Below are 26,835 nucleotides of genomic sequence, written 5' to 3'. Positions count from 1 at the left end.
ACAGACACAAACACACATACATAAAACAAACAAGACAAAGAAAAAACACATCGACACATAAATGCATAACTGGTTTATTTTCTAATAGCTGTCCCCACAAGATTAAGATCAATCCAATCGTCTACAGCCTCAGATTCTTCCCCTTCCCTTCTTCTATCTGGTCAGTTTGTCAGTTCGTCAAGATAGCCTCTATTTTCACCAATTGTTGGATTCACTCGGTCACTCTTTCCTCACCAGAAAAGTTAGGACCATTCACTCATTCATTTTACCATACCACTGATGCTTTGAGTTCTACTGACACAGGGAAGTTCCTTAAGGTCTTTCACTGGGTTGTAACGGGGCCAGGGGATTATAGTATATAGGTGAGAATCCTAGGGGGGCCTAAGTTCAAAGATGTGTAAGTAAAATTATGTGAAGGACATGTGAACTTAGGGACAAGAGGTGGAAACAACCCCCCTTTTATAATTTATCTACCCAGAATTTATGGAGTTGTTCCTTGGCCAAGGTGGCCTTATTCCCCATTTTCTACCGGGTCAGGTTATAAATTTTTTCCTGGCCTAATTTTTCTAATTTTTCTTTGGGTCAGGTTACAACTTTTTTCCTGCCCTAATTTTCCTAATTTTTTTTTATTTTCCTTGGTCGGGTTACAACTTTTCCTGCCCTTTACTTTCCTTTCTCTTTTTATTTCTAGGTCAAGTTATAACTTTTCCTGCCCTTTACAAAACCTATTTCCTCGCCAAATTGGTTAGTTGCCCCCACTCCGCCCGCTTGTTCATATGGTATGAAGACTAAAGGTGCCAAGAAAAGGACAAAAAAGATTTTATAAGCTAGACATTGGCCAACTATGGGGTGCCCGTTCTACTCTTAGGCTTTTAACTCACAATATACAGGGTTTCACAACTAGATCAAATTAAGGCCTTTCTATCGTTCTTACTTCCTTCAAACTGATTTTGATTTATTAAGGAAAGAGGTCTCAAAAATTGACATGTATTTTCTCTTCAATCACTCTCACTAAGGGGCTCTTGCTTTCTATTTTACCAGTTATGAATAAACACAGATCCTAAAAAACGACACTCTACTGACTCATAGACCTGGTAAGCATATATACATGCTCAACCACTTTTCTACACTGACCGACCCCCCTTCCCACTTCACTTTAACTTGTCCTCAAGCGATTTCGATGAAGTGGAACAAGGTGTTCAGTATAAAACAAATAAAACAACAAAAACTTCTCACACTTAGACCAGACACTGGGCTAAATGGGAGAAGACACAAAATAACAGAAATCAACTCAACATATACTAGAGGTGCCCACGGTTCCGGAACCGGCGGTTACAGTTTGGAACCGGCGGTTTCGATTATGGAAATTGCCGAACCGGAACTGAACCGCGAGGGTGTTTCGTGGTTGCGGTTCTGGTTCCAAAACCGTCGGTTTCATTTTCGGTTCCGAACCAGCGGTTTTCTAGCGGTTTTTTACGGTTCCAAACTGTCGGTTTTTTGCGATTCCAACTTGGTTTCACGGTTTTCCGGTGGTTTTTCGCGGTTCTGATTTGAAACCACCAGAAACGACGGTTCTGACATGGTTTCGGTTCGAAAATTTTTAAACTTGAACCGAACCACAGTTGAAAAATCGCCAGTTTCAGTTCGGGTAAATTCTCACGGTTTCGGTTTTAACCGCCGATTCGGTAAACCTTGGGCAGGTCTAATATATACACATCAGGCACAAAAACAGAACATGCATGAAAAACATAACACATATCCAAAACACATAGACTCACAAAACACAAACTAACCATACAAACTTCTCACACTTAGGCCAAACAATGGCCTAAGTGAGAGACAACACAGAAACAAAACATGAGCAGACAATTGAAACATGCAAAAGAACTGAAAAAAAGAAACTAAAAGTAAAATTACTTGTTACTGGGGGGTTTAATTCTTGGCCTGGCTCTCGTGGGAGCCAGACTTCTGGGGTGCTTTCTTCTAGTGATCAGCATTTGCTTTCTTAGGAACCGTTGGGGCTAGTTCATCTCTTTCACTGCTTGCTTGCGTACACTCATCTTAACAGACACGGTGGTTAGGTTGGTCACTACTTCCTTTTTCTTCTGGGGCGGGGTACTTGCTGGGGTACTAGAGGCTTTCTTGAGAGACGAAGACCCTGGGGCTAGCTGTCTGAACTCGCTGTTGGGTCTGGGAGGCATTATCTGCGGGTTCATCGCATAAATCATCTTCATCATAACACTAATGGCTTCGGCCATTTGCCCATTCTGCACATCCATGCTCTCTGTGAGCCTTGCGATATTTTTGTTCAGCACGCTCACCTCACTACGGACCTCTCCCATCTCGCACCTCCATTCCTCACGCTCAGCATTGTGTGGACCTTCCAAATCCTCCAATTCCCTCTTCACGGTCACCACATCTGGCTTGCCCACTTCATAGAATGCAATCTCGCCGTCCTTTATACGCAGGAGTCCCTTGTTGAAGAATAAGGCCATATTGAAGAGCTCCGAGGCGTCACAGATCTGCAGGTTACGCACTGACTTGGCCAACTTCATGCTGACATTCATTTGTAAATAAGCACCAAGGAGGTGGCACGTGTATAGATGGTGGACTGTGTGGCTAGTCATTGAGTTGCACGCGTAGGCTAGCCAATAACCCAGGTGGACTTTTATTCCCTTCAACATACACCATGTGAAATAGAGCTCCGGAGTTGTGAGGGCAACGTCTGTCTGACTCAGGAGATTGTACCCCAAGAAGACCTGAGCGAAGCGGAGTATCGGCTTGACAATATGGTGTCCCTTCGACGTACTCGTATTAAACGTCCCCCCGCGCTTACAGGTAATGAGTTTCCAGGCCGCCTGCATATCAAAGCCTGGAGTCTTCTTCGGGGGCCCAATCTCCCTCCCATTCCATATACCTTCATCATCTTCTTCCTGCGTAAATAGCCCAGTTCGCAAGGACCACTCTCAGATGCTCATTTCCATGTTTTTACCGAAGAGGCGGAAACTAATAGAATCGGCGTCAGGGTCCATTGTGGACTTAAATTTGTAAGAGGTGAAAAACTCCTTGGCTAGTGCGATGGGCACCTCTGCCGTGCAGTGATCTAACAGCCACTCGAAACCGATGGCGCGGATATACTGCAGGAATTCATCCTCCGATTCTAACTCTTGGAGGGATATGGGGTCGTACATTTTCGCGGCCTTTGCGAGCTTCCCCTTCGAAGCGCGCCCATTACAAGTCTCTGCCAGCTTCGGGTCATCGAAGTGGACCATGGCTTCAAGTAGCCTCTTCATCAACAGTACTTCCATCAGCTCGTACGCCGGTTCCATCTCCTGGTTCGTTTCCACATCCTCTTCATCTTCATTCTCTTCTGTTGGTTCGGCAAACGGGACATTAATTGGTTCTGGGGAGGCTTCCCTAATCTTCAAAGTGGAGGAGGCTTGCCGTTGCTTCTTCTTTAAGGGTGCAGCCTCTTACTTACTCTTTCGTTTCCGCTCCTGTGCATAGTGTTTCTCCTCTGCCTCAGGAGAGAACTCCTCAGCTTCAACTGGGTTCTCTTGGACCTGAGGGACCTCATTCTCTGTTTCCTCTGGCATTTCCTGGGTCTTGGGGATATCATCCCCTGCCTCCTCCTCACTCTCTGAGTCGATCAGATGCAGACGTCTGCCCTTCGTAGATGTCTGTGTCCCTTCCATTTTCTTGTCATGACGGTTACTTCGCCGATTTGCCCTTGCAGTGGCCGGCGTATCATCTGCCTCCGACCCTTCATCGGTTATCATTATGAATTTTGTACCCTCAATAAGCTCGGGCCTGTCAGCCAGTTCAGACTCGTCTACGTTCATGTCAACCTTCTTAGTCCCCTCTTCATCATTATCGTCCCCGTCGACGATCTCTTCTCTCCTTTCATCAGCTTCCAATTCCTCCGGGATTTCCTCCTCAACATCCCCTTCTCTCTCTATGCTTTCGGTAACTATATCAACAGGGATTTCTCCCTTAACATCCTCACTCTGTTCACCACCTCCAACATTTACCGTCATCAACCTTATCAGTGCTACCCACATCAATCCTATCACCACTACCAGTTTCAGATTCTCCATCGCCCGTATTCACAGCCCTTGCGCCTTCTACTCCCTCGTCCCCTTCCATTTTCTCATCATCCCCCTCTCCCTAACATTCAACCCCCTCCCCTGCCTTAGTGGGTATGACTGTAGAACTGACCAATTGAGCATCAGGTTAGGTAGATGATATTACCGGTGTAATTTCTGAGATTTGGGTTTCGGGCGGAGATTTTGGGTTTTCCTTCTGAGCTGTGATGGCTCTGCATGTCGGAGTTTCCGTCAGGGTTGCAGATCTTGGAGGGATGTTAATAGTGGCTAGACTTGGAGCGGTCTCCTCCTTCTTGAGTTCTTCAGCGAGACAAGCGAATATTTCGCTAGCCCTTTTCCTTTTGCCGTATTTCTTTAGAAACTCCTTCATAATTTCTTCCGGGTCGGATTCATCGACCGGTGGTGGAGCTGTGGTTAGAGGTATAGGCGGGACAGCGGAGATTGTGGTTGGCATCTCTCCTGTAACCTGTTTCTCTGCGGTGGTTTTTGACGACGAAGTTGCCACCGTCCCTTTCTGAGAAGCGGATGGTGGCTTCTTCGCGAACGGATCCTACGGCGGTTGTAATGACTCGCCGGTCGTAGATTTAACCGGTTGAGAATTCTTCTGTCGGGCTTTGTGCGGTTGTGGTTAGTTTTCTATGGTGTCGGTTCAGAAACTTGTGGTGGTTGATGGTGGTTTCACCGGAACTGTCACAAAGAAGAATGGAAAAAGGTAGGGTAAGGGGTTTGAAAATATGTGAGTTGTGAGATATTTATAATAGAATGGGGGAAAGGCAATTAGGAAAAACTAAAAAAAAGTAAAAGAAAAAGAAATAAGGAAATAAAGATAAAAGGAAAAGAAAAGGAGATGGACGGTTGCTTGTTGATGCAAGCATCAGAAACCGTACGCCTTCCTATCTCATCTAAAAAATTTTAAAATTCAAATTTTGAAATTTTTTTCTAAGACTTCCCCCCCTCTTTTTTCTCCGAAAATTTCTCCACCTCATATTTATTTGAAAAATCGTTTAACTCTCTCATACCCACAATTAGAAAATTTAACTAAAAGGTGAGACATTTGAACAATCTGGTCAAGGGGATATGAATCCAAAATATTTTAACTTTCAAAACTGCTTGCCAAGTATGCTCGATGTTTCAAAAATATTTTTAGAAAATTTATTTTTTTTCTTTGTTTGGAATTTCTTAATCAAAGATAAAAAACACATATTCACATTATTTACAAATTTGTGCTCAATTATTCTTGGGATCCCACTAGTTCAGTCCACAGATTTAAAATTCCACTCCTATCTACCTGGCCCAGGAATTCCTGAAGAATACTTAAACAGCCTGACCACTTAGGCAATAGTGGAGAGCGTGCGCAGTGGAATCTCTTCCACTATACACAGCTCCGAACTATCCCCAAATACTTTTACTCTATGACCATTAACAAGGAAAGGGATAGAGTTAGAGGCGCTTCCCTGAATCTCGACAGCTCCATTCGCTAGAAGCCCAACGGTCGTGTAGGGTCCTATCCATTTAGACTTCAGTTTCCAGGCATCAGTTTGAGCCTAGACTGAAAAAGGAGAACCTTCTGACCGACCTGCAACTCTTTGGCCCGGAGGTTTTTGTCATGCCACAACTTGGTTTTCTCCTTGTACCACATCGCAGCACCATAGGACTCAAGCCTGAGTTCCTCTAGTTCTTGCAACTGCAGCTTTCTTTCCTCCTCACAGGCCTGGGGGTTCATGTTCATCTCCTTGACAGCCCAATATGCTCTATGCTCCACGCCAACAGGGAGGTGGCACATAGCCTGTAGGGCGACATCCCAATGAGAGTTTTGAAGGGTTAACTGTTTTCTCTAGAATACTTTCAATCCCAAACACGAGCCTGTAGGGCGGCATCTCCTTTTAACAATTCTACTCAGATCAACAGAGTATCAAGCATACGAAACAGAGCAATCACAACTCAGATCCACAACTCCTTTTAACAATTCTACTCAGATCAACAGAGAAAAACGCTCCAAAACGTCAAACCCATACTCCTAAACTCCGATTCAAACAATTCAACGATAAACCAACTTCGATCAACCCGATCTCCACTACGATTCAAACAACAGTTGCGAAAAGCACCCAAAACAGTAAATACCAAAAATCAACATCAGAATCAGCTGAACAAAAAACATGAAATTCCATAGCAACGATAGTCAATAACCGATGCATGGTGTTGCAACAGAAAACATGAAATTCTTGGGCCAGGTTGCAACTGGCTTCTTCACTCCACTTTTCCTTCAGTTTTCCTTTGCCTGGTGGATTTTTCCTTCTGTTCCCTTGACCTGGCAGATTCTCTGCGCACCTGAACTTAAAACATATATTAATTCACAGAAATCATAGAATTTGACCCCATAACCGATGCATGAAATTGGCCTTATCACATGACAAATATGATCATAGCTTATATTTTTTTATTTTGTTTTTTACTTATATAATTTTATTTATATGAAAAAATATCCAAGCATACCATTTCTTATTATATAGAAATGATAAAAATGAGAAATTAAATAAATATGATCGTAACTATACTTATTACTTTTATTTTTATTATATATTTGATGTATATTAAGAATATCCAAGCATACCATAACTTAGCATTTCTCATCGTACATTAATTATATGAATAATTATATAGTTTAATTCTTATTTTGTTATATTATTGCACATTATTATTTACATTAATTATTATTTGTTATATTGAAATATAATTAAAGTATGTAGGTGTAAGGGTGGCAAATCGTGCGTGTCGGGTCGTTATCGTGTCGACACGATAACGACACGAACACGATAACAACAAACACGAACACGACCTGTTAAGAAAACCCCAAACACGAACACGAACACGACCCGCTACCCTCAGACACGAACACGATACGAACCCATTAACGACACGAACAACTTCGGGTCAACACGACACGATAACAACACGTATTGGAAAGTGATTAAATATTTAAATGAGATATGACCATATGAGACTATGAGAGTCAATTTAATTAATATTGAAAAATAAAAATAATAAGAATTAATAATATTAAAATATTATTTGTTAACGGATAACACGAACCCGACACGAACACGAACACATATTGTTAACGGATAACACGAACCCGACACGAACACGACACGAAATTTTCGTGTCCTTAACGGGTCGACCCGATAAGGACACGAACCCAATAAGCTCTGACTCAAACCCATTAATTTCCTACAGGTTCGTGTCGTGTCAAAAATTAACAGCCCTATGTAGGTGTATAAAATATAGTGTATATATATATTGCTATATATAAAATTAATGTGTAAAATTGTATTTTCCTAAAACTAACTAGGTAGACTAGATATGTAACTTAGGTAAATGAGGATTTACATAGTTGCTTGAAACATAGGCTTTTAGAAGGGCTTTGTCCTACCGGATACAAAACACGGGTCATACAGATTTGTAACATGGCTACAAAACACACAACTGAACCCGGATAAGTCATATTATCTAGTTGTAACATAGTTACCAAAAGGGCATTATTGGTAAATGACGAATTAAAAAACTGAATTAATTCAATTTGCATGTGTTTAGGAAGCAAATGGGTAAGTGTTTAAAACCCTGAAAACCCTAACGCCCAAACCGAGCTTCCCGTTTCCTTCAATGCAAACTTAAACCCTAAAGCAGAGCGAATCATGGAAATTGATCACCCCGAAGGCGAAACCCCAAGAAAATCCGATTGTCTTCGCAATCTCTCGTCCAAGGGATCTCTGCCCACTTCCGTCGCGAAGCTTTCAGGGTCCTCGCGCATCATACCGTCGGAAACGGATTTTCATTTCTACAACAACTTTGAAGAATTCAAGAACCCTATCGCCCAAATCAACGACAAATCCTCCACCCTTCTGAGTATTATTGGGGCGTCAGAGGATTTGCTCGGGAAGCCAATTCTTTTGCCGGATGACAAAAGCGTTGAATTGGATGAGGACTTGGCGTTTGATTGGCTGGTGAATGTGAACGACGAGATGTACGAGAGGCTTGATGCCTCGTTGGATGACTTTAAGATGATGCGGGAGAAGGAAGAGGAGAGTGGTGTGAGGGCCATGAGAGTAGACAATGACGCTGAGGAAAATGGGTTTCAGATGGTTTCTGGGAGGAAAAATAGAAAAAGTTCGGGAGGGGCAGAGAGGAATATGGAGGGTGGTGTGGCCAAAGGGGCGCAAGAAGTGAAGGTGGCGGAGAAAGTGAAGCCCAAGGTTCCTTTCCATATACCTTCTATTCCGCGGCCACAAGACGAGTATAAGATTATTGTGAATAACGCGAATCAGCCGCATGATCATATCTGGTTGGAGAGGAGTGAGGATGGGTCTAGGTTCTTGCATCCTTTGGTTCGCTCTTTCACCTTCGATCCTCACTTTTGATTACTACATTTTTTATGTTGTTGAACTAGAATAGGTTCGATGTATTTTTAACAACACCGAATAGGTTGGATGTATTTTTAACAACACCGAATTCGACTGCTTATATAGGTACTCTTAACAAATTCTGCTTGACTGTGTATGAGTCTGTTTAGTCTCCATAGGGCCATGCCTTAGAATACAAGAATTGAAGGATAAAAGAGCCCCTAGGGGATGTTTACAATGGGTCTTTGAAGGATAAGATGTTCAAAGTAATTATTAATTATTTGTCTGGAATCTGGATTATTTTTATCTATTCATCTGGTCACTCAAAGTAAAAAAAACCCCTATCATGCAGTAGGCTTGTTCACTTGTAGTGAAATGATCAATTTAACTCTTGGAAAATAGTTTACCAGTTGTGCTTTCTGTAAGTCTAAGATCTCATTTAGATTGCAGATGAACATGAGTATGATCAAACACATATATATGTGAAAACCTTGGGGATGATTGTGTGACCCCCCTTGCCAATTTTTTGTCCCATGTCTTATAAGGCACTCATTCATAATTTTCCGTTACTCAAAGGCCCACTAGCATGCCCAACTGTTGCTCTGGACTTTTTTGGTATTTTATAATTTGGTGTTTACCAAATTGTGACAAAATACTACATTTAATGCTAATATAATTTGCTTTTCTTGCAGGAGAAACTCTCTGTTCTTGACTTTGTTGATTCAAGTGAAAGTACCATTGAGCCTGAAAAACCTCTTCCTTTAGATGTCACACCCTTCAAGTTTGTAGAAGAAGTGAAAGATTTGAAGCAGCTAGCCATTAAATTACGCGGCGTGGATGAATTTGCAGTAAAGTTTCTTTTGTAGTTTTGTGTTTGTACAATCATGGCTGTTTATTTGTTAGCAAAAATGAATTTGAATGCATCTATATGGATTGTCAATATGATCTCCTATCAAAGCTTAATGAACATAATAGGCTACTAAACCTGTGTGCAGTGACCTTTTGGTTCATAACTTTAACAGACTTTTTAGTGACTTAGAAACTCGGTCATCTTGGCACAACTTAAACCAGGGTATCATTTTAACTGACTGTCTGCTTTTATGTCTAGACTATACCCTATATTTTTGTATTTCTGGTAGTTGACTTTTATCTTTATTGCCCTGCTTGTGAATGTCATATATTGTTTTACTCATTGCATGGTTGTAATCTGTTTATTCTGTAAAATACGCTGAAGAATAGTTAAGAACTACTTTAAGATAAGATTTGAGGTCTTGTATTTGTGTTTTTGGCTTATGTCCTGTTTTGCAGGTTGATTTGGAACACAACCAATACAGATCTTTTCAAGGTTTAACTTGCTTGATGCAAATATCCACAAGAACTGAGGATTTTGTCATAGACACTCTGAAACTTCGTGTTCACATTGGTCCACACCTTAGAGAGTTATTCAAAGACCCAACTAAGAGAAAGGTAAACAAGCAGAATATTTTACATTGTTGTGGTTGCTGTTCTGGTCATGATATTACTAAATTAATTAGGTAATGCATGGAGCGGATCGGGATATTCATTGGCTTCAACGCGACTTTAGCATTTATGTCTGCAATATGTTTGACACCGGACAGGTACTTACTTTAAGCTGATATGTTTTTTTACTGACTGTTATCAATTAAAGTATTTGTGGCATTTTTCCCTCTCCGGGAAGCAATGGCATAGTTTACGCTTGAGTAGAATGTTTCTTCTTTGTTTGTAGGCGTCCAGAGTATTGAAAATGGAAAGATTCAGTCTGGAACACCTGTTGAATCATTTTTGTGGAGTTCAAGCAAACAAACAGTATGGTCTTATGCTGCTTTGTGCACTATCCTGTATTTCTATATGACTTCCCTTACCCCTGATTTGAAGACTAGATGCACCCTACAAGCATGAAACAATAGAATAGCATTTAAGCAATATTGCACTGAAGGAGAATTATAAGACTAACTAGCCTGATTTCTACAGATACCAAAATGCAGACTGGCGGATCAGACCACTTCCCACTGAGATGATTAAGTATGTCTTCTTATGTACTTTGTAGAAGTTGTCTCCTGTGTGTATGTGTGTGTGTACACTCATCAGAATATGTGTGTACAATGGGTTTCAAGTCACTAATATGTTTCATGAATAAGATGATTCGATTGTTACTTATGTGACAATTAAAGAAGTGATTTTTTTGTCTTATTCCATTTACGTTTACATCGTTGGTGCTTGTCTAGTTTACTTCATGTGGATATTGAGGTTGAATTAGAAAACCTCATCAGTTTGTCCAGGACAACAGATTGGGCAACATGTGAAGCATCAATTTCTGTTTTTTTTTTTTTTTCATTTTTGAAAATGTTCTACATATTCTTGAGTCCAATGAGCTATAATTTTAATGATCTCTATGTACTTTGACATCATTAACACTAGTTTATTGACTCTGTTTTTCAGATATGCTAGAGAAGATACACATTATTTGCTGTACATATATGATCTTATGAGGACAAGATTACTAAGATCACCTGCCGAATCTGAAAATTCTGATCCTCCTCTTATCGAGGCAAGATCTTAGATATCTTTTCTTATTTTATATATCTAATTACATAAATTTTGGTAATTTCTTTTATCAAATCAGTTAAAAGAAACTTACTTGTGCATCAAAAAACCAGATCTGTAAAAAATTGGAAAATGGAGAGGCTATTGACCTGGGAATTTTTTTTATGCAATATCATTTAAAAATAGTGGTCATGATTACTTTGTGGTGCTTTATTATCCATGAAGTTCATGGAAGATGATTAAATTGCTGATTGGACAAGCCATTAACAATGTAATCTTTAGGCTTGAAGGTATTCTGGATACTTTGCTCAGGGTAATGCTCTAGTGGGATGTGGGACTTAAGATATAGTGATAAAATATTTCAACTTGATTGTTCATTGACTATGTGAACTTTATAAATTATCTGTAAAATAGATTTATATGCATGCTCTGATCAGCTGGGTCCTGCATATGTTCATTGCTGTATTGCTCATTCAACACCATAATGTTAAAGAACAAGAAATCTTGGCAAATTTGTTACTTCCTGTTCTGAGGCTGGAGATGTTGACTGCATACATGCATCTTTGGCTTTTCTGTTTTGAATTTATAGTGTACACAATTCTCAAATTTCTGTAAACTAAAATTAAGTATATTTCTTATTCTTTGTTTTGTTATATTTTAATTTAATACATGACTAAGAGGTTTACTTATTCAAACAAGCTTTGTACTCTTCACACTATTGGATTTGATGCCTAAATTAGGCATCAAACTTGGGAAAGTTTGGTTTGATTATTAACCTCACAGTTTACAACTGTATACAAAATACCTCTATCCCTGCACATTCTCTCTCTTGCATGAGTTTGATGATTTTGATCTGATTGTTATCTTTTGACTTTTGATAGGTCTACAAAAGGAGTTATGAAATTTGCACCCAACTTTATCAGAAAGAACTCCTGACAGACACTTCTTACCTTCACATTTATGGGTACAACTTTCTTTAGTCAGTTAGTGCTGATGGACAAGCCTACGTACATGTTCATTCATATAGACAATCATCTCTTGGAAATTTGGGTTATGTATTTCAACATCTTCCATTCTGCTTGCCTGACTATTGACTACTTTCTACAATATATTGCAGGTTGCAGGATGCTGATCTTAGTGCTCAACAGCTAGCAGTTGTTTCTGTAAGTTTTTTTAGTCCTTGTCTGTATGTGTTTCTGTGTATGTTTCAGTTGACTGATTATATGATCTTCTTTTCGTTTGTTCATGTAATTGTCCACATGCATTTGAGCCTGAATTTTTGCTTCAGTTTTCCTTGACTTTTTGGTTAACATCACCAGCCTTATTTTTCATGCAACTCTTGAATGCCTTTAGGGACTTTGTGAATGGAGGGATATTGTTGCTCGTTCAGAAGATGAAAGCACTGGTTATGTTTTGCCAAATAGGACTCTTATCGAACTTGGTATATTTACTACCTATACATATCTGATTGCTTCTAGCTTTCCTTATATTTTCCATGGCATTCACATTACACTCTGATGTGTACTATTCCTGGCTACTAACACACTTTAAATTTTTGTCTCGGAAAAGCTAAACAGATGCCTTTCACGGCAAACCAGCTGCGTCGGGCTTTGAAGACCAAACATCCATACATTGAGCGGAATCTTAATTCAGTTGTTAGTATTATACGTATCTCTATCCAAAATGCTGCTTCATTCGAGGAGGCTTGTAAATATCTAAAGGAAAAGCGTATGGAATCGGTAAGTCTGAATTTTTCTGTTTCTTTCAGTTTCCTATATCTAACCAATATAATGATTAGGGCTCGTGTCTTGGCCTGATAGAGTACATGGTTGAGCTTTTGTCTTTCCTAGGAGGATCGTGAAACATATAGTCCCAAAGAAATTTGTTAAATAGAGCAATAGATTAAAGTACTCTATTCGTCTCAGATTAAAGAGCAGTAGCGAATTCATTAAAATGTTTAAGCAGCAGTTTCTTCTGTGTTCTATCCTTCCCTTCTCTTTTGCAGTTCAATATGTGTAACATGTCTTAATGATGAAATGGTCATGTTATGCAGTTACATGAAACGAGAACTTTGGCCCTGGAAGAATCTGAAGTTTTGCCTCCTGAAGTACCTGAAATGTCGAAAGTTGTGGAGGATATCGAATTTGCACAGAGTAGTGGTGTACCTTTTGATCCTGTAGTTGAGAGCTCATTAGCTTCAAGACAACATAATGATGAGTCTCATGACTTTAAGAGTTCTAGGACTAAAGTGAATAAAAAAGGTAATGTGAATGACGGTGCTGCTTATCAAGGTGCAACATCACCTGTGGGTGACGCCAAATATAGACACACTACCACAAATCCACCGCATTCGGTAAGTTAGTTATTTTCACTTAGCCTTATCTAAGCCCCACATATGCTATAATATCATCCACACCATCTTAATATTCCATTAACCTCGAAGTGAATTCCTGATATAATGGTGGATGTCTTGCTATAGATGCAGACGATTTACATACCTTCATACTTCATAGACTGTTGTGATATTCAAGTGATATCTATGGTAAAAGGATTTGGTGCTAATTTTTAGGCTGAAGCAACCGTTGAGACGCTAAAAAAGCCATCTCGTGCCTTTGGGGCATTGTTCGGAAACTCAGCAAAAAGGAAGTTCAATCCTGATAAACCAGTAAGTTTGTGACGAGATTTCTTGGTTTAATCTCTCCCTTTGGTAAACATAGATATTTGGTTGCTCCTCACTGTTCCACACGTCTTTTCTTTCACTCATCCACTTGTTTTTATTGAGATATTTGTGTTTGAACTTTTAGGAGAAAGAAGACTCCAAACTAGAGCAGATAAAATCAACAGTGAGTCTCCCTTTCCACACATTTTCAGGCGGAGATGAAAGATTGCACTCAGAAGTTGAGGAATCTGCAAAGATTACAGAAGTTGTACATGAAGAAGAGCCTCCAGCTCCTGCAACTGATTCAAGTTTAGTAGATATTATTGTTTTGGATGATTCAGACGTTGAGGATTTAGATGCTGCCAGAGATGACAATGAAACCGGCTCTACTTTGGAAGGAGATGAACCCATATCATTATCGGATCTGTCCTCCAGCTTCCGGAAATGCTTTCCATCACTAGAACAAGCCATGGGTTCCAAAGTGGTGGACAAATCTCGACCAGCAGAAGCCTCCATAGAGGTGAAACCCTTTGATTATGAAGCTGCTCGAGAAAAGGTCATATTTGGAGGCCAGAGGAAGGTGGAACCCGTGGAAGACGATGGCAGTTCGAAGAGAAAAGAAAGGAGAAAAGGTTCTACTGCTGTTGGCAAGGATGATGAGCCATCAGAACACCCACAAGGTAGACGGCGTCAGGCTTTTCCAGCATCCGGCAACCGCAGTGCAACCTTTCGCTGAATGTCGAATGTCGAATGCTCCAGGCTGACCCGGCCCAACATTCTGCAGTGCCATTTACTGTTGAGTACCGAACATTGCTCAAGCCACTCTACTCTCTTTCGTGCTTAAGGTAGTTTATAGTAGTTTTTGCTTCTCTGATACTTTTCTATATTTTTTTGTATTTAAAATTCCCTCTAGTGGATTGCCTATCACTGTGCGAGAGAGAGAGAGAGAGAGAGAGAGAGAGAGAGAGGGTTGTGCTTCATTTTGTTTCAATTGATATCTCATTGGCCTCGGCGTAGCAAAATTAAAATTTACTTACAACTGAAGTTTCGAATAGAGTATAGGTGCAGGGAAATGAATAGACAGTATCAATTCAAACATCATAATCTTAAAATTGATGGGCATTGTATAAGCAACAATTCTTTGTTTTTCAGATTAGTTTATGACTCTATGGATTGTATTATAAGTCATCCGTGTAGAACATAAAACATAAAACATAAAACATAAAACATCGTTCTATGCAACACAAAGTGAGCAGAGCCTCTAAAAACATAACTGTTCTATAAACTGCAGTAACATAACATCTCCGACAACCTGCTGATATAATAGAAGTCAAGACAAAATTAACATAGGCCTATTGTTTGAAATTGCAAGTGTATGTAAACTAGTTACCTCTCAATCAGATCATTGCTGCAGCTTCATTCTCTGTGAACTCAACAGGGATGATCGGAATGGAGTCCCACCATTCCCTCATTCGCCGATTGCTTTGGTCATTCTGCATGGACCTCCCAATTTCTGATGTCACCACAGCACCATACACTACACCGGCCATTAGGATATATTTGAACTGGATCACAGCCAGTGTGACCGCGCAGCAAGTCATGGCCACCATCACCGTGTTGGTGTGCTGGATATGCACCCCACATATTTTATCAAACCAGCCTCTTGTATAATGTCCCATAATTAAAAAAATGGTGGAGTATACATACCTTTGGAGCTTTTGAGGTCAGTATTGACCAGATTTTGAGCATTGTTATATTTATCTGCTTCACTGTCTCGGGCACAGTTCTTAGTCCCTGTTGTGCAGATACTATACTCTCCATCGTCGACTGATCGGATCCAGCATAGATGACAATTTTGACATTCTTTTGTGGGATTCTTCTCCTTCTGACCTGAATCATCTTCGAGACCATGCACAACAATAACATGGATAGAGCAGGGCCGACCCATTCTCTACAGCAAAGAACAAATAACAAAATTCTCTAATTGTTAGTATAATTTGCAACAACTACGAACCAAGATTTAGGAAACCGTGGATTGCTTACTTGTAGATGAGTATCAGTGAAGAAAAAACCAGAGTGGCAGTGATCAAAGGCCGTTCCCATTGCAAAACTTGTTGGCCCCGGGTGATTAAACTTCTACATGGAGTAAGCAGACCCTATATCAAAATAAATCAACGGTAGGTTCATCATCACACATACCATCACACCAAAAAGTCTAATCACAAATATTGGAAAGGAAATGGAAATCCTTTAAAACTGGCCATAAGAACCAGGGAACTTTCACTGATTCCTTCCTCTTTTAGAACCTCTGCTGAAGCTTTGGCCACGTCAACTTCTTTGGCTTCCTCTCTCGATTGGTTTATAGCGTTCTCCAGTAATGACAGGTTTTCTGGCTCCACCATTCCACTGTCACTAGGGATCTGGTTCGGCTCTAAGCAAGGAGTGCAGGATCGAGCGACATTCAAATTCATGAGAATTGAACTGCCGCTGCATGGATTTCCACCAGTGGTTGCTTTCAGACTGTCGGAGAGCTCCTGCAGTATGTAATCCCCCCTTTGGAAGCTCATCCAGTAAGGAAAATATTAAGAAGCTCTTTGGCTCCGGAGGTGAAATTCTGAGCATTTCTCGTGCTGCATGAAGTCGAGTGATCCCTAATATGGTCCTCGCGTGCAGTTCTCACGCTTGTTCTTCCGAATTCAACTTGAACTTAAGCAGAAAGAAACTGGTGCAGAAGCATGATCTCCTCCACAAGAGCAAGCCAGTTGTCGCGTCTTGTCGAGCTCGTCATCTCAGGGAACTCTAAGACGACGCCCTCTTTCCTAGAGATTTCACAAATAAGTACTAAAAGCTACTGTAGTCTATACTCACAATTCAGAAGATTCATAAACTATAGCTTTGTCGAAGAGGGGAGCACCCCAAGGACCGGTAGCAGTAGGTTTTACACTCTGCTGAAGGTCCTTTGAAAGATTGAGTTTTACTGCATCTTCGTATGACACGATTCCCGAGGCCTCAGAGTAGAGTGCGTAGTTTGTCAGTGTCATATACATATCCGTAGTTTATGAATACGGACCTGGCAAACTTGTTCCCCCAATGTGGCGCACAACCCTGTCGGAACTTGCAGTTCCCTCGACGTGCAATATAAATTCATAGTCTGCTAGCTCCATACCCGTTGGAGTGTCTTGCTTCTGTAAATGCTTTATACATCTAACAAGCCCTAGATTGTTAATAATGCTAGTTGAAGATGCAATAACAAAGTAAATGAGTTGGCATACATCATACATACTTCTGGATCTCTTTCAAGAATATGTCGTATGCTGGAAAATGAAGGCGATTTGCGGTAGCAGCAGTCAATGTCTCATATGTAAATCTTCCATTGACTATGTCTACAACCAAAGGAACATGCTTCCCCAGCAATACAAATGCATCCTCTCCAGCACTCGGCTCTCGATCAACCTATATATATACCCAAACAAGACTTGTCATAGTCATACAGTATACTTATAATTCAAATCCATAGAAACCAAAGCAGCTTAGCTTACTAGGAGTGGCATGAGATCTGTATAGAAAAGAGAAACATCATCTTGTAGTTGGTTGATAACTGAGGGAGCCTTCCTCTCCTCTCTCTCTTTCCCCACAGACTCCTACAAGTGAGTAAGTGAGACAGAAAGTAAGTAAGTAAGTAGTAAAGAGGTCATATATGTCCTGACAGAGTGAGATTCTTCATCTGAGGAGCTTGGCATCTCCCAAGCAAGCATCATATCGAATGTGAGGGGGCTGAATAAGCCGTCACTGATTGTTTCATCAATGGTGCCACAGCCACACATGAGGGCAAGTGCTATGGAACAGCAGAATTCTACTAGTTTCTTTGAGTAGCCATCCAGCTGAGGCTTCCATCCTCTCTCGAATTCTTCAACTAGATTATCAACAGAGGTGTCCAGCTTTCTGTCACCAATCACATGGATTTCATTAACATGGTATACATATATATTTCCTAATCCACCATTACTTTGGAGCTTGTTTTATCATCTAATACTAACAGACATAGTTTGTGTCTTGATTGTGAAATTATGTGAGGCTGAGCTAGTAACTACTAAGGGCTTAATCACTCACTAAACTCTTGCCATTCATCAATAAACATGATTTACATTCTAGTTATCCACTAGCTAACACGTTTAATAATATATATGAGATGATCATATAATGATGATAGGTTTAAACATGAAATAGTAGTGGAGCATTTTGATGTGCATATAAATGGCATAATTAAGCAAGTAATTGTGCATTTCCGAGGAAACGGTTGAAGGAGAGAGAGAGAGGACATTATGTTCCAATAACGTGGTTAGCAATAGTGGAAAGATGCTTCCTCTCCATATTGATGAAAATGCAATTGCAGAATGGGATTGTGAAATGAATGAGGCGAGGGAGGGAGAAGAATTATGAGCATGATCCGCTATATCTGCTGTCTACGTGTTTCTTACGTGGCGTTACGCGTGGCCACCATGCAATGCACTCTTCGTCTATCAGCGGTTCCTCAATTCATCTCTTAACACTCTTTTTTTTATTTGACTCGTTTTATAGTTTATTTTAATTAGGCATATTATGACGTTTTAATTATCCCATTGTATATTATAAATATTACTGATGACAAATCATCAAGGACTTACCACAAATTGTTGGTTTTATCCGTACGCTCGAGATTGTTAGGGTACATATATGAAAAAACATGTTTTATACTGCTTTGTATCATAGTAAAATATTATAGGTCCCATTATTAACTAATACTCCCTCCGTCCACGAAAAATATGACACATTATAAATAACGCGGGTTTTAATGTGTAATTAGTAAAGTAAGAGAGAAATAAGAAAAGTAAGAGAGAAGTAGTGTTACTGGAATGTGAGGTCCATATTATTAGTAAGAGAAAGGGAAAAAAAATAAGAGAGAAGGAAAAAAATAAGAGAGAAAGGGAAAAAAGTAATAGAGAAGTTGTTGAAAACTTTTCTTTTTTAAAAGTGCTCTATTTTTCGCGGACAACCAAAAATGGCAAACGTGTTCTATTTTTCGTGGACGGAAGGAGTACTATTTTAACTATTCTCCTTTTCTATCTTACATTATCAATTATATATTAATTTTCATGTCATTCCAAATATCCTTATTTTTTTAGGACGAAAGAAGAATATAATATCTCATGTAAATTTTTTGATATACTTAGTTATATGAATTAATATTTTTTGGATAGTATAATTTTTTAGTAAAATATAGTAAAATGTATTATGCCTTCATTCTCAACTAAGTTGAAACTTTTGTTTTAGCACGGAGATTAAGAAATTTGTTAAATAATTTAAATAAAGGTACTCCCTTGTCCCACAATAAAAATTCTAGTATTTTTTTGCTATTTTAAATTTATCATTCATATTTCACGGGTAATAGGTTCCACAATAAAACTATTATATATAAGTGAGATTCACATTTCACCAACTTATTCAACTTATTTTTTTTTTCATTTCTTAAAACTAATGCTCAAACTAAATAAAACTCCTATCATAAAACATAAAACATAGAGAGTAAAATAAAATAAAATAAAATAAATAAAAGAAAGAAAGAAAGAGAAATAAATGAGCCAAGTTAATTAGAACATTTAGAATAAAAACGTACAAACTCGAGTAGGCAAGAAAATAGTCGGAAAGATGTAGGGATGATTTCGTAAATTATTAAAGGTGTGAAAATGTAGGGACCATTTTGCAAGGCTAGCAAGTTATTCGCCTTCCAATTCATCATCCATCCGTATTAATGACGCAGAGCAGAAACCCACAATCTTGCCCTCTATCTGATCACTCACCACTTCTCCAAACCCCTATTCCCATCAACACTATCTCGCTTGCAATGACCTTCAACTCCGATGCTGCTGCTTCCATAGTCCGCCTCAATATAGGTCTCTCTTTCCCCCTCTTTATATTCAGGTCAACATGTCGCACAAATATATATTCATACAGACCTTTAATTATGATGTGTTTATGATTCGTATTTTGTGTTGGCCAGTGAATATCTATGAATGGACTTGCCTATGTGTTTGCACATCTGCCTGTACAGGCGCTTAATTCTTCAATTCAATACTGAGATTAACTTAGTGAAACTTCAGCACCTATTGATTATCATCTAGTATCAGTTTATTATGATTATAGTTCCCCGAAACATTAGAGTGCGATATTGCATACCATATCTACAATTTGCTAGCCTTTCTTGAAGTTGAAGATAATATCATCTAGCTCTCTGTCCGTGTGTGATTGTGTGTGTGTTCTGTGTAAAATGGAAAACCTCAAATTGAATTAAGAATTAACCCCTAGATCAATATTTCTAAAGATTATAAATTGATGGTTTTCTTTGATGAGATGGCTTTTAGTTTGGGTTGTAGCTTAGATATACAAAAATAGTATAGGCTAATCCACCCATACATCGATGAATTGAACAACTTTGAATATTGGATCAGGCATGAATACTTAAATCACGGCTATCACCTAAAGACCCCCTAAAGGTCGAATAGGATTCGCCTTTGCACAGTATGAGGTTGTTGGTTCAAACAGAAATTCATTGGGGTGGTTCTGGGACTGCTTTTAGTTATATTTTGGTTAAACCTTACCATTAGGGTATGCTTTTGTGTTCCAGTACGTCATATCAATGTTACTGGGGTGAAATGTTCGCTGAGAAAATGGTTCTTATTTTTTGTAGGTGGCAAAAAGTTTTGCACGACAATTGATACATTGACACAGCGAGAACCCGATTCGATGCTTGCAGCAATGTTCAGTGGTCGCCACACAGTCTGTCAAGATTCTGATAAGGTACATGACTAGTTGCTTAAAGACATCAAAAAATTTGTGTACCTTTATAGCCACAGCTTGCATCATTCTTTTATTACTCCAAAAGGGTTATTTGGCTGTCAAAGAAAGAACGTGCTAGATTTATTACTGAAATCTCTTCTATGAAGTAAATTTAATTGAAAGTTGCATGACATATTCAGCTGTTACTCTGTCCATGTATTTATGCACAACACGAGAGCAAATTTATCAAAATATCAAATACAGTTTTGCTCGGTGATTCATAATAACGTTTGCATGTACATGGTACATGAAAAAGAATTTTTTTGGATTGACATGTATTAAAGACACAATCAACTCTCTGCAATGTTGATGTTATATGTTTTTTAAATGAAATCTCCTTTTAACAAATCTCTGGCTATCTTTCGTCCAAAAGATTTTAAATTGTTATTAGTATTATTGCAGGGTTATGTTTTTGTTGATAGGGATGGAAAACATTTTCGGCATATTTTGAATTGGCTGAGAGATGGCGTGGTTCCTTCCATGACAGAGACTGAATATTCAGAGCTCTTGCGAGAGGCTGAATATTTCCAGCTTCTTGTGAGTCATCAAATACTCATTGCACATTCCATCTGTATTAAGTAAATGATTTGCTCCTTGTTTTTTATTATTGGATATCCTTTCTTATAAGCTTCTTCAACTTTGCATAAGGAAAGTGATACATTTTTCTCAACTGATTCTGTTGTTTGTGCAAATGTAAAATACTAGTTATTCATGTCTTTGTCAAAATGGATTGCGTTTGAAGGATTATGCCCTAGATTTTGTGATTCCAGTAACTTAATTTCTCAAAGTAAAAAATATTCATGACTGGAGATTCAGTCTACCAATGCACTTGGTCCATTGAGATTTTATACAAGATTGAAGCTCCAGCCCATGTATAGCATTGGCAGGTTGATGCTTTGTTTCTGTGAGCACCATGATCGTCTTCAAGATCCTTTATTCGAGATAATCTGTTTTGAGCTGGTTAAATTCTATTGCACAAGCATCTGAAGAGAATATATTGTATGCATGAAAATGATAGGACTCACAAACTTGAAATTTAAATCATTATTTTGTGAAGTTCGACATTTTGCACATTGTACTTATACATTGTTTGTCCAATCTAAGAGAATATGGGGACTCATAATTTGCAATTATTGCTGAAAATTTCTTTCTTGATGTGCTACTGGATAGTGCGTATTGATCATTTGATCTACTACTTGACGGGCCTTGCATGTCTGATCCCAGGGGTTAATGGATGAAATTAATGCATCTTTGGTTAAGAGGAAAGAAGAAACTGAAATGGGTACTGAATTGACTCGCATTGATATCATTAAATGCTCACAGTCTGAGAAGGTCAGGTTTCGAGGTGTTAATCTCTCTGGGCTTGATCTTTCTAAACTGGTATGATCTCTTTTATTAGTAACAAGAGCTTTTTCACCTTTAACTATCAACAAGTTTTATTTCTGAGTCAATTTTGTGTTTTCAAAAAATGCAGGATCTATCATTTGTGGATTTTAGTTATGCATGTCTCAAAAATGTGTTCTTTTCTCGTGCTAATCTTCAATGTGCAAAGTTCAGGGTGAGTATCCCTGAAGAGAACTGTCTTTATTAGTAGCTTCACAAAGCCAAGTTGAGATATACACATTCTTTTGTTTGCCACAGGATGTGGATGCTGAAGCCTCCATATTTCACAATGCCACTCTGCGTGAGTAAGTCTGTATAATTTTGCTTTTTATTTGGTTGGATTCTACCAGAAATTCACATGTAACTTGGGATGATGGAGTTAGATTCTACTGGTCTGGATGTCTCATCATACTTGAACCATCATTTAGTTTAGTCAAATCTATGTCAGATCATGTTTGTCATCTTCTGTGAATCTCTTTTGCCTAGGGAAGATGTGAGTTCACTGGAGCAAATCTCCGTGGAGCTCTTTTAGCTGGTGCCAATCTCCAGAGTGCAAACCTTCAAGGTAAACTCCATTGGTTAAGTTCATTTATCTTTGTTGGCATTGCCTATTATATGTGAATTGAATTGAAAAGGAACTTTCCATCATGATTCACCATAACTAAACCATTTTATACTTATAGTTCCTTGTTTAATGATCACTTGGAAGCACACCGAAAGCACTAGAAGGCAGCTAAATGGATCATAATAGGAATCTCTATTCCAGAATCAAGCTATTAATTATCTTGTACTTGTTGCTCCATGAAATCATACACTTGAATTTAGCCTAACATTTCTCATGTCACATTGTGAGTAAAACACGTTATGTAATATTATAAAAACACACCTATATATGTATTGCGCTTTCCTTTTTTTTTAATGAAAGCTAGTTGAATTCTTGAAAAGTTCTATGAGTGGAAAGACATTCATGTCAACCCATGATAATGTTCCTGAAAACTTCCTTTTATCACCCTACTATACCCCAAGTTGCTAACATGTTTTGTTTGTGCCCAATTCTTTATTCTGTTCTAACTCTTTTTCAATGAGCCATATTTGTCATTTGCGATGTGTGCTTGTGATAGGGTCCTCGATTTAGCAAATCTCGCCAAAGATCATCTCCAATATCATATCTTTGAATATCATATCTTTTATTTTAGTTAGTTATCTTTATTTATTTTCTATATCTTTTGTATGCTTTTTATTTAATTATTTTGCTTGATTAGCAAGATACGTTTAGGGTTTAGAATTCTATAAATAATAGAATTCTATTGTATTTTGATTCATTGAGAAATAAAGTATAAACTTATTCTCATTCCCGGTTCTGGCGGAAATCGCCCCCTAGCACCTCAACTAGGGTTTATCTTATTCTTATAGTATTTGTTTTTTTCAATCCGTGGTGCTCAGCTCGATAGGTCAAGAACCTATCAACTGGTGCTTCCATTGATTTACTCTTCCTCCATCTCAAATCTCCTAAAACACTAACTCCACTATTCTCCAGACGCAAATTTCTCTCAATGAAAGCACCGGTTGATAGGTTCTTGACCTATCGAGCTGAGCACCACGGATTGAACGAACAAATATAAGAATAAGATAAACCCTAGTTGAGGTGCTAGGGGCGATTTCTGCCAGAACCGGGAATGAGAATAAATTTATACTTTATTTCTCAAAGAATCAAAATACAATAGAATTCTAGTATTATTTATAGAATTCTAAACCCTAAACATATCTTGCTAATCAAGCAAGATAATTAAATAAAAAACATACAAAATATATAGCAAATAAATAAAGATAACTAACTAAAATAAAAGATATGATATTGGAGATGATCTTTGGCGAGATTTGCTAAATCGAGAACCCTATCAGCTTGTATTAGATTCTTTATTTGTTTGGATCCAATTCTTTATGCTTGTATTTGTTTGGGCCCAATTCTTTATTCTGTTCAAACTCTTTTTCAATGAGCCATATTTGTCATTTGTGACGTATGCTTGTATTAGATTCTTAGATCTCTAGTAAAATTCAAAATGCCTTCCCTTTTTCAAAGATTTTTTGTCCGAAGATCTGAGAAGTAAGTTCCTTTCTAGGCTGTTCTTTTTCTAATGTAAGTGTTGTCCTTAAATGTCTTTTCATATTTTGTAAACAACAATTACTGAGTGAATGAATGTTGTCCTGATGAATTTTCTTTCTACAATGCAGATGCTTGTTTGGTGAACTGTAGCTTCTGCGGTGCAGATCTGCGATCTGCACACCTACAGGTTTAGAGCATAGAAGGCATAAATGCCACCTATATAACCTTATCAACCCTAGCAGTAGGAAAGTATAACTGCCTCATCTGTTTTCACCATACCTATGTTCCCAACCTTCTATCTTGGTAATCGTTTTAGTTTTGTCAGCCTATTCATGAATGAAACATAAAATTCTTTGAACCTCTTTCAGACTGCTGATCTTACTAATGCCAACTTGGAAGGAGCTAATTTAGAAGGAGCCAATTTGAAGGTATGAATTATTTGTTCCAGATATTTCCTTGTAAGATCAGAAAGGATATTAACCGGATAAGTTCTGTTCCAGCATTTGATTTCGGTAGTAGACAGAAAATATATGTTAACAACTTAGGGATGTCTGTGTGAAACACAATAAATTTTGATGAAGATTTTTGCACCTCATTCTTGATAAACTACCTGAGTAATTATGTAATGAAATTTGAGTGGCTTGAGAGCAATGTGTTATCCAGTTACAGAAGCATGCCCTTGTGGTTTGAAGTGAAAAATAATGGAAAGGGATTTATATGTCCAGTTTCAAGATTGGGAAATTTAAGCTTAACAATTTATCAGAATCAATAACTGTGTCTGGAAGAACAATTAATCAATTTATCTTGTTTTCATGTTTCTGGTCCCATTGCCTGCTTCCAGCATGAACTCTTTACCCAATGTAATTTATTCCTCACATTATTATGCTATCAATTTGAGCTCGTACATGCCAAAATCTGCATAACATCCTTTTTTATGAGCCAATCAACTAACCTGAATTTTAAACATGAATCCATCTTGCTCAATTCTTTCTCCAGGGTGCTAAGTTAACGAATGCAAATCTGAAAGGAGCAAATCTCCAAAGGGCTTACCTACGGCATGTAAATCTCCGTGAGACGGTGAGTAAACCTAACTGTTCATAATTTAAGGGTATTTTCTCTGAATCAGATATCCATTTAGATTAGGATGGCATGGGAAATGACAAAACTTTTTATGCAATTAACTGCAGTAATAAAACATATTTACAACTGAAATTCTGTGAAAATTATTTTTTTTGCGTGAGTATGTCAGGCATTTTTACAAGGAGTATTTCCCTTGTTAGGCAATTAAATATAAATTTAGTGTATATGTTAGGCATTTTTTGAATTCCAATTCATTAGTATATTAGCTTGTCTTATTACAACAATAGAGATATGATTATCTTTATTATAGGTTAAACGATTATCTTTGTTTGTTTAAACTTTTCATTTATTCTAGTTATGGATTAGCATAATAGATATAGAAGAAGGGCTTCAGCACAGAGGCTCCTGTCTTAACATCCTTTGTAACAGCCTGTCAGATCATGTGCCTACAGAGGCAACACTATTCCACTCTAAATTACCAAAATGAATTTAAAATTGGCTGTTCACTTTGTCTATGCCTATTTTCACAAATACTGGTTTCCAAGTTCTTGAAACAAGGTGCGACTTGATTTGAGTTGCTCATTCAAACACTTGCTCATAAAATGAAATGAAAATGGAAATTGGGTTTACAGCTATTATGTTTGATTGCATATTATGTTTGATTGCAGGATTTGGAAGGTGCAAAACTTGATGGTGCCAATTTATTAGGTGCAATCAGGTGACGAATAATAGATTTTGTGTTGGTTACTTTGTGGTTTGTCCAAATTTAACTTATGTTGGTTTGCATTATTGTCGTTTTCAACACCTATTTCTGTGCTATGCGTGGCTTGCGTAACAGACTTATCACTAAGTATTGTGATGTACTATCTTAACTGTCTGATAATGATTTGTGGTTGCGTGGAGCGATTCCTTTCTGTATAATGTTAAAAATTAAATTCGTTTCTTTTTTGGAATATGTAATGATGATGAAACTAGACTAGAAGTACGAAATTGTTCAAATGGTATACACATTGATAAAGCGTATGTCGGTAAAATAGTCGAAAATGAACTCGTCATATTAAATCATGCTTGTATATTAATCACACACATGTCGCCGCGTTGAGGAATGGAAATGTTGTGTTGGATTATATACAATAATACAATTAGATAATACTTATTGGGCACATAGTTTAGATGGAGATTATGATAGTGTTTAACTTTGGGGTTGCGAAACGTAATCGATTATCAGGAATCATATCCGAATTACAATAATCGTAATGGGCAATGAGCCGTTAATTCCGGTTGCATCGTACTATATTGCTATATCAATATGATTCTATACATAATAAACCCTCAATTTTCTCTTTACAGCCTCTTCATTAATTAAACAATAAGAAAATACTTCATCCGTCTCCGAAATTTTATCACATTTTTCATTTTTTACTTGTCCCATAAAATTTGTCATATTTCACTTTTTACCATTTTTAGTAGTGGGCCTCACATTTCACTAACTTATTTTCACTCATATTTTATTATAAAACTAATACTTTAAAAGTAGCACCCACACCTTACTAATTTTTTCAATTCACTTTTTATTACATTTTTTAAAACTCATGCTCGGTCAAACTGTGATAAAATTTGGAGGACAGATGGAATATTAATAATGGAGTCTCAATTTAACATTATAAC

The 26,835-nt window shown here is 38.1% G+C and overlaps 3 protein-coding genes across 5 annotated transcripts; 2 read left to right on the top strand and 1 right to left on the bottom strand.

Moving 5' to 3' along the window:
• Positions 1–5,437: 5,437 nt before the first annotated feature.
• LOC121778648 lies at positions 5,438–5,889 on the bottom strand. The gene is made up of 2 exons (XM_042176035.1): positions 5,754–5,889; positions 5,438–5,610 (listed from the first exon to the last, which is right to left on the bottom strand). The coding sequence occupies exons 1-2, from the start codon at positions 5,887–5,889 to the stop codon at positions 5,438–5,440; spliced, it is 309 nt and encodes a 102-aa protein (XP_042031969.1).
• Positions 5,890–7,720: 1,831 nt separating this feature from the next.
• Positions 7,721–14,763, top strand: LOC121792292 (protein RRP6-like 2). The gene is made up of 14 exons (XM_042190176.1): positions 7,721–8,488; positions 9,196–9,351; positions 9,812–9,970; positions 10,039–10,122; positions 10,251–10,330; positions 10,496–10,546; positions 10,964–11,072; positions 11,950–12,032; positions 12,186–12,231; positions 12,422–12,509; positions 12,638–12,807; positions 13,122–13,421; positions 13,638–13,733; positions 13,873–14,763. Exons 1-14 carry the CDS (start codon positions 7,799–7,801, stop codon positions 14,461–14,463), a joined length of 2,703 nt encoding a protein of 900 aa, XP_042046110.1. The 5' UTR covers positions 7,721–7,798; the 3' UTR covers positions 14,464–14,763.
• Positions 14,764–19,467: 4,704 nt separating this feature from the next.
• On the top strand, positions 19,468–26,122 carry LOC121792290 (FH protein interacting protein FIP2-like). 3 transcript variants are annotated; one of them, XM_042190174.1, is made up of 11 exons: positions 19,468–19,657; positions 20,452–20,561; positions 21,003–21,137; positions 21,825–21,980; positions 22,075–22,158; positions 22,242–22,288; positions 22,475–22,548; positions 24,216–24,274; positions 24,456–24,515; positions 25,084–25,164; positions 25,836–26,122. In XM_042190174.1, the coding sequence occupies exons 1-11, from the start codon at positions 19,516–19,518 to the stop codon at positions 25,887–25,889; spliced, it is 1,002 nt and encodes a 333-aa protein (XP_042046108.1). In that variant the 5' UTR covers positions 19,468–19,515; the 3' UTR covers positions 25,890–26,122. The 3 variants fall into 3 exon arrangements, 2 of the variants coding, with proteins under 2 accessions (XP_042046108.1, XP_042046109.1); XM_042190175.1 differs by having other exon boundaries at positions 19,551–19,685; XR_006048862.1 differs by lacking the exon at positions 25,836–26,122 and having other exon boundaries at positions 24,216–24,332; positions 25,084–25,142.
• Positions 26,123–26,835: the final 713 nt, after the last annotated feature.

The sequence above is a fragment of the Salvia splendens genome, chromosome 2, assembly GCF_004379255.2.
Source record: "Salvia splendens isolate huo1 chromosome 2, SspV2, whole genome shotgun sequence".
Taxonomy (NCBI): Eukaryota; Viridiplantae; Streptophyta; class Magnoliopsida; order Lamiales; family Lamiaceae; genus Salvia; species Salvia splendens.
This window is presented reverse-complemented; position numbering and strand designations above follow the sequence as displayed.